Genomic DNA, 8,173 nt, shown 5'->3' on the forward strand with positions numbered 1-8,173 from the left:
ACATTTATGCAGCTCGTTCTAGTTTAGCTGTCATTTGTTGGGGCCTTTTCAACAACAACAATATGTTTTTAGGGAGGAACTACTGGCATGTTTTTATACCTTATAATTAATGAGCATTTACCTTATTTCCCAAATCACTCTATACCATAACCTCTTTCTTAACCTCCTCATTTATGACTTGGGTATTTAAAAAAATCCTTAACATTTGCCTATCTAAAGCTCCATTTATTTATCTATTCAACAAATATTTATCAACACCCCCCTAAGTGCCAGCACATCTTGCCAACCACTATACTAGAATTTGTGCCAAGACATTGCCCCCTTAGCCCTCGGGGGAGCTTGGAGAAGGCACCCAGGCATCCATCCTCTCTGGCCAAAGGGAGCCTCTTCTGTCTGTTACCCTGAGTGCCAGAGAGATACGATTTTCTCTGCATTCCATGACTCAGGCATTTTATGGAACTCTAACATGGGAAATACACACAGGCAGGAAGGCATGAAATCTGAGGAGACACTCCGTCTTTTTGAGGGCAGGGTAGGAAGGGGGAATGGAGCCCGAGGTAGTGAAAGAACAAAATGAATTGCCCTGGAAACCCAGAAGGGTTTCAAGAAGGAGGGAGTGATTAGGAGTGCCAAGAAAGATGACCCTTGTGAATGAACCAGCATGGAGGATCCCGACAGAATCTGTTTCCGTGGGACAGTGGGAGCCTCCTTGGAGGGTCTAAGAGAGAACAGGAGAGACATTAGAGATAGAGAGTACTGACAGATCTCTTCAGACAAAAGCAAGGTGATCAGTGACGCCCCAGTTGAAAGGAGATGTGGGAGTCAGAGGAAGATTGGAAGAGATGGTCACAGGGGCTTTTCTTTTTCTGGTTTTATTTTCACAGTGAAATAAGATGGAAAGCATCAACTGAGAGGGAGGATGAAGAGGATATGTCAGGGGTGTTAGGAAGAAGCAGAAAGTGTGAAATGTCTGCTAAGTCCTTGCTACTCAAAGTGTGGCCCTGACCGGCCCCTGAAGTCAGCACAGCCTTGGAGCTGGTTAGGAATGCAGAATCTCAGGCCTCACCCCAGGGCTAGTGAATTAGAATTTGCACTTGACCAGTTTCCTAGGTGATTGATCTTCACTGGTCTAGGAAGATGAGAGTGTGGAAGGACCAGGGAAGAAGGGACGAGAAGGGATACAGAGTGGTTCTGTGCCCTCGGTTATGTCCGTGTATATGTGTCAGAGACCGAGGAGCATGGTGGTGTGTTTCCTCCAGCTCCATGGGAGCAGGTGCAGCTCTGGAAATGAGCCAGGGCTGGTGGCTTGTCAGGCATGGATAACCAAGAGGGAAAAGCAGGTGATGGGTTGAAGGCACATGTGTGAGACTGATGATGTAGGAGTGGCCAGGGATCCTAACGAGATGAGGAGGGAGCTGTGGACATGTAGGGTGAGAAAGAGTATGACCCCTGCCTTTGCTTAAGAATTCTCCAGGGGGGAAAAAAAAAAAGAATTCTCCAGGGAACTTGTTGAAAATGAGGTCCCTCCACACCAGCACTCTAGACCAACATATTCTGAATCTTCAGAAATAGAAATTTCTAGCAAGTGCCTGGTTTTGGATGAGGCTGTCCTGGGTCACACTTTGTGACACACTGATTAGCTTCAGTCCATCAGGAGATCACGGCAAGATGCTTGGCCAGACTCGAAACACAGCACCAGATGTTCTGACTCCAGGATTGGGGGCTTTATTTATCTTTTTAACTGTGTCACTCCTGACATGATTATGAGAATCCATTGTCTTCGAAGATTTATTGAAAATTTGACATTAATATCTGTAAAATTGTCATTAGAAATTAATTCCTCTAGGGGCACCTGGATAACTCAGTCAGTTAAGCATCTGCCTTCAGCTCAGGTCATGATGTCCACATGGGGCGCCCTGCTCAGTGGGGAGTCTGCTTCTCCCTCCAGCCCTTCCCCCCGCTTGTTCTCTTGCTTGCTCTGTCTCTTTCAAATGAATAAGTAAAAAATGTTAAAAAAAAAAAAAGAAGTATGTATTTCTCTAAGAGAGTGTAACATTCATTTCAATGGCATTTTATCAAATTTCTAAACATGTATTTTAAAAACAGGGAATCAGAGAAGTTGAACTGAGGTATAGTGGGTATTCCTAAAATGGCATAATTATGTGAGTGGATATTTTGTTTCCCTACAGCGAAGGATGGTGATTACTGGAGATTGCTTGTTCCTGGGAACTATAAACTCACAGCCTCTGCTCCGGGGTATCTGGCAATAACAAAGAAAGTAGCAGTTCCTTATAGCCCTGCTGTTGGGGTAAGAAATTGTAATGGCTAGGATTTATTGAGCTCTCCGTGTGTGTCACACATATTCAAATGATGTATGTTTAGTCTTCATAATGACCCTGTGAGGTAGGTACCACTATTAACCTCCATTTAACAGATGAGAAAATCGTGGCCAAGCAAAGGCAGGTGACCAAAGGCTCCTTGCTTGATTTTATGCTACTTAGTGCAAAGCTCCCTTATTATTTCTCAGTTTTTTTGAAGACCTCCACAAGAAAATCAAATGCAACTTAACAAAATCAAACTTTTATTTGACGCATTGATGTCAATCTAAAATCTCATTTTAGAAATTTAGAAAATGAGATTTCTGTTCCATTTATCTTTTTATTTCTAGAATCCAGTATAATACTCAGTAAGCATTTGGAAAAAATAATTATGTCTGTCAGGTGATCTTAGGCATTAACCAAATATGTAATAAGTATGTATTATGAGAGAGACCCTCTGCTAAAAGCTATCAAAAAGTACATCTTATTTAAGTCGGTGTTACTTATTTTGCTGGGAAGGTGGTGGTGGTGAGACCAGAACTCCTCTTGGCAGGGTTCTACGGCATTCTGCAATCTTTGCATTACATTTTTGTAACCAGGGAATGGCTGGCAGGATTTCCAATTGAAAGGTTTACTTAAGAGGAGTTTATTGCATTTTTGTGCATACAGCCAAAGTTTGGACTATAAGTACTTGGCTTCACAAATAGAATATCTTAGTTGTTACCTGGTGCTTTGGTTTTCATTGCGTGTCTATGTACATTAGGCTGTATATGTATTAAAATCAAGAGATAATTTTGGGCAAGTGAAACCTGGGAAAAAGTAGCCCCAGAAACAGATTGTTAAATGTTCAGTTATGTGGATCTTAGCCTTTCTGGCCAGTGTTGCTTGAAGAAGGTAGTGAGTGTTATATTCCTAAATAACCAGGGACTTAGTGGCCAGATCAAGGAACCTTACTTCTATTTGCAATGAAAGCAGGGGTATCTAGAGGGACTGAGGAGGACGGAGGTTGGGAAGTACAGGTTTTGAATAGCCTTTTATGCTGAAGTCTGTGGATTTTCATAGACCTGCTGAGAACTTGCAGTTTGCACAGAGTTGAGTTCCTGCGCCACTGGCCTCTCTGGTGGTTTGGAGATGTGTATGTCTCTGTCAGTTTCCTTAGCAGATTCAAGATTCTGGAAAGCAGTACCTATGGTTTGGGACACCAGGACACTGAACTACATTCTGCCATCTTTCCCCAGTTCTTAGGAGAAAATTCAAGGTTTAGGGACGTTCAGTGAATACTCAAAGGGAAAAAATTAATTATAAATTACATCTTCTTATTCAGGTTAAAGATTGCCTTTAAATAAGCGGCTTTTGAATAATCTGCTTTTAAATAATCCTACAAGACTGTAAGATCAAAGCACATTTCAAACATAATGGCTTTTGATTGTTTTTTTTTTTCCCCCTTTCTGAAAGTATCTTGTTTATCACAAGAGATTTGTAGGATATACTTTAATTTAGGTGGCTATCCTGAGCTTATTCTATAAGCTCTAGAACTGTGCTCATTTTTAAAACTTCAGCTTTTAAAAATACACATGCAGTTTGGTAACAATATATTCTTGATTTCCTCTTTTAGGTTGATTTTGAACTGGAGTCATTTTCTCAAAGGAAAGAAGAGGAGAAGGAAGAATTGATGGAATGGTGGAAAATGATGTCAGAAACTTTAAATTTTTAAAAGAGGCTTCTAACTAGCTGCTTTTAATCATTATCTCTACAATATAGTATGATGTAACGTGACCATTTTCTTTTAGATTTTGTGCAGTATTTAACACTGATTTATTTTGTAATCATTTCAATATTAATAGACACTACTTAAACTAAATAACTAGACTTTTAGGTGAAAATATAAGAACTTGATCTGTTTCTTCTCATATAGCATTCATTTTCCTACATATATTACAAGGAGGACTGTAGCAAATGTTTACGCGATCTTGCTATTTTAGACTTAAATGCAATATTCCACGTGTTATTTACGATACGGAAACTTTCTGAGTAACTCTAGCTTTTCAAAATTAATGAAGTGCTTTCATTGTCATTGGCGACGATGCCACATAGTAAATGCCGCTGAAAAGGTCAAGGGCTACAGCATGGAGTGGTGGGCACTATACCACACGATTTCAGTAGTTCAGTATAAATTGTCATTCGTCTCGTGCCGACTAGCTATATAAACATGATCATGTTAATGCATTTTTTGGATGGTAAGGAAATGCAAATGTTTAGGAAGAGATCTCATGAGAATGGAAATCGACTTCTTGCTTGTACATATGGGAGCTATACTGTTATATTATTCAACCTGTTAACGCCACTTAAAAGCTTAAGGGTTTTCTCTTGGTTGTTGATTGGTCTAGAATTGCATTCTGAATGAATAAAGGTAAAAAAAAATATCCCCACGGTCTTTATTTTATTTTAGTTCTCTATGATTTTTAGTGTAGAGTTGTGGTCTTGGGATGAAAAGTCTTTTTTCTGTAATGGTTTCTTACTTGCTAATCCTCGCCATTTTAAAATTAATTCATTAAATAAGATGGCATTTATTTATTTGAGAGAGAGAGAGCAGGAGAGCAAAAACATGCATGAGCTGGGGGAGCAGCAGGGCAGAGGGAGAGGGAGAAGCAGACTCCTCGCTGAGCAGGGAGCCTGACACAGGGCTTGAGTCCCAGACCATGAGATCACAATGTGAGCTAAAGTTAGCTGCTTAACTGACTGAACAAGCCAGGCACCCCTATCTTTATTACCATTTAAAAATTTATCCAGTGGCTGCTGTTTGCCAAGCACAGAGCAGACCCTGTGCGTGTTGGTGGACAGAAGTTTCTGACTCCATGGATCTTATGAATCAGATTTTAAATAAATGTACACAGAAATGAGTATGTAACTGTCTCTCATGATGAGTAAGATGGCAGGAAAGAATAGGGTGTTCAGAAAAAGAGAATGACCGAGAAACTTAAATTAGACTGGCTGAGGGGACTCAGAAATAGCCTCTTGATGCATGTAAGCCTACGCCTAAAATAGGAGCAGGTGTGGGCAATGCAGTGTAGGGGTGTGTGTGTGTGTGTGTGAGTGTGTGTTAGTGGTGGTGGTGGTGGTGGTGTGATGGTGTGGCTGATTACTATCCAGGTAGGTTTTTGTTAATGTCATGTTAACTGTTGTAATAGCAAACCTCCAAATATATATTGCCACCTCCAAATATATATTGCCTTAAGCACACTAAAAGTCAATTTTTGACTCCGATATCTGTAAGACATACCTGAAGTCACTTCTGCCCATGGCTCATTGCCCAGAGCTAGTCACATAGCTTATTGAATCACCATCTTTCGTGGGTCGTACTGTTACTACTATAGTTCTCCTTTCTGGTTGCAACATAGGTTTGCTCCCTTTTTTCCAAATATAGAATTCACTTGACCTCTTCGTGCGTGAGTGAGGTAACTTATATCAAAGCTTGGAGCCTCAAGTCTGGGATTTTTGAGGGATCTCACAATGACCTCTCTATTAGATCAGCAAGTGGCCCCTCTTGCTGTCCAAATCTACAAACCAAAAAGACAGTTTATAGGAATCTTTCTCACCCAACATAAAATAGAATAAGGTCAGTAAACACTCCTCCTTAGAATGGTGAGAAACGAGAGATGCACAGTATTCGCTGGTTTGCAGCAATTCTGAAATCTTGCCAAGTGGCTATTCTATAGCCTCCTCTTCTGGGCATAGAGAGTGGTCCTGGTTCCAGAATTGATTCTGGACTCTGAAAAATGCTTCCTGTTCTCATTCTGCAAGGCCATGACATGGTGCATTCTGCAAGGCCATGACATGGTGCTCTTGAACTCCCCTGTTCTTCACTCAGGATGTGGGTGGATGGAGGTGCATCATTGGGAATGTGGGAGCTCCCTGGTCATTGCAGCAGACCAAAGGAGAGACTGAAGAATCCAGAATGGACCTTTTATTGACTTAGCCTGCGAGTGACATGGTGTCCGCTCTTCTCACAATCTGTTGGCCGAAGCTAGTCATGTGGGTTTGCCTAATTGAACAGGATGCAGGAAATATGGGGGAGCAAGTAAAATATCTGCCTCTGCCAGAAGACTATACACACCAAGTTGGCTGTGCACACAACTGTGGGAACGCAACTCCATGTAGTCTTGCCTTTGCATCCATTTGTCATGATGCAGGGTTTCAAAGGTCCCTGCTTTCCTGGTCCTGCTCTCAGCATGCTCTGATTTTATCAAACGAAGGGTCTGGAATGGAGTGCTGTTGGTAGGGAAAGTCCTCCTGGTCAGTGTTTCCGTACTCAAAGACCTCCACTGGAATAAAACTCCTGGCCTCTAGTCCTACTTCTCACTTACTCTTTCCTGCAGAGAAGTCAGTCACTTAATTGTTAGGTTATGACAGGCGAGCTAATCTAATTGGGTGGGACAAATCCATGAAATGATGGTAAGCTTCCTTTCACTTTCTTCCGTACCCTAGGTAGAGGCAGCTCCAGAGTCTCTCTGGGGTACCGAGTGTACAGACTTTGGGTATGTGTGCAGGGACAGAGGAAGGGCTCGTGGGCCTAGAATATTAACAGACTCTTTGTTCCACAGATCTCACATCACTTTCTCCAGTTAGTTTATCAATGATAAAGCTGACTGTTTAACCTCTGTCCGTTGATCTCCCATGTTTTACTTTTCAAGGGGTCCTGAGCTCAGGAATGGAAGAAATGGGGATTATATGTTGAATCCCTAAAATCCTCAAAAAAGTATAATACTTTAATACATTAGGTGTTTTTTTTCCCCCAAAGGTCAAGTGGGACCAGTCCCTCTCTCATTTTGACTATCGAACTTCTCTTAATACAAACTAAGATGGACTGACATTTTTTGGAGGTTTCATGTCACATTGTTGCCTCATATAAATTTGGCATAAATGAAAATTCTGCATTAAAGTTTTTTTTTTATTTAAATATTTTATTTATTTATTTGACAGTGAGAGATCACAAGTAGGCAGAGAGGCGGGCAGAGAGAGAGGAAGGGAAGCAGGCTAGCTGCTGAGCAGAGAGCCCGATGTGGGGCTTGATCCCAGGACCCTGAGATCATGACCTGAACCTAAGGCAGCGGCTTAACCCACTGAGCCACCCAGGTGCCCCTCTGCATTAAAGTTTTTTATTTGGTTTGAAAGTAAATGTTAGAATAGGCATGAATGTGGAGCATCTGAAGGTTGAGAATTAAACAGGTTTGTGTTCTGAACAACAGGGCTAAATTGTTGTAGGTAACAAAAATCAGAAAGGGAGGGGACTGGGAGTTGATTTTTATGAAATAATGAACACATTTTATTTTTTTATTTTTATTTTTATTTTCCTTTTTTTTTTTTTTTTTTGTGGTGGTGGTGGTGTTGGTGGTGGTGGGGTGGTGGTGGTGGTGGTGGGTGGTGGTGATGAACACATTTTAAACTTTGTTCCCCCCCCCCATTGACAATGAAAAATCAGGCACATTATTATGGAAGCTAATCTCCACTCACATTTTGGTTTTCAATTCTTTGCATAAACAAAGATAAACATTTTTGTAGGAAGGGAAACATGAACTTTGATATTCATATTTTATTTGCCCAACCTTTGAAATCTTTCCATGATTTGGTGTTGTGGGAGGCTAAAAAATCATCATTTGTTCCAACATGACTCAACTTCTCTTCTCAAAATTCTCATGAGGAATTCTTCTCTGGATAGAACTGGACAGCATTTGGAGGTTCTGCCTCAGAAATGTCAAGATGGAATGAACTCACTTATAAATATACTCTATCCTGGTTTTGCTATTCTTAGGTAAACATCATTCTAGGAGGGCACCTGAGTGGCTCAGTCGTTAAGC

At 41.0% G+C, this 8,173-nt stretch overlaps 1 protein-coding gene across 1 annotated transcript in view; it reads left to right on the forward strand.

Moving 5' to 3' along the window:
• CPE (carboxypeptidase E) overlaps nucleotides 1–4,741 on the forward strand; it is a 111,252-nt gene extending 106,511 nt beyond the window's left edge. The window contains exons 8-9 of the mRNA XM_082727245.1: nucleotides 2,190–2,308; nucleotides 3,934–4,741. Of these exons, the coding sequence (XP_082583371.1) occupies nucleotides 2,190–2,308; nucleotides 3,934–4,032 (218 nt within the window). The 3' untranslated portion in view covers nucleotides 4,033–4,741. The remainder of the gene's footprint in view (nucleotides 1–2,189; nucleotides 2,309–3,933) is intronic.
• Nucleotides 4,742–8,173: the final 3,432 nt, after the last annotated feature.

This window comes from Mustela nivalis, assembly GCF_964662115.1.
Source record: "Mustela nivalis genome assembly, chromosome: 4".
Classification (NCBI taxonomy): domain Eukaryota; kingdom Metazoa; phylum Chordata; class Mammalia; order Carnivora; family Mustelidae; genus Mustela; species Mustela nivalis.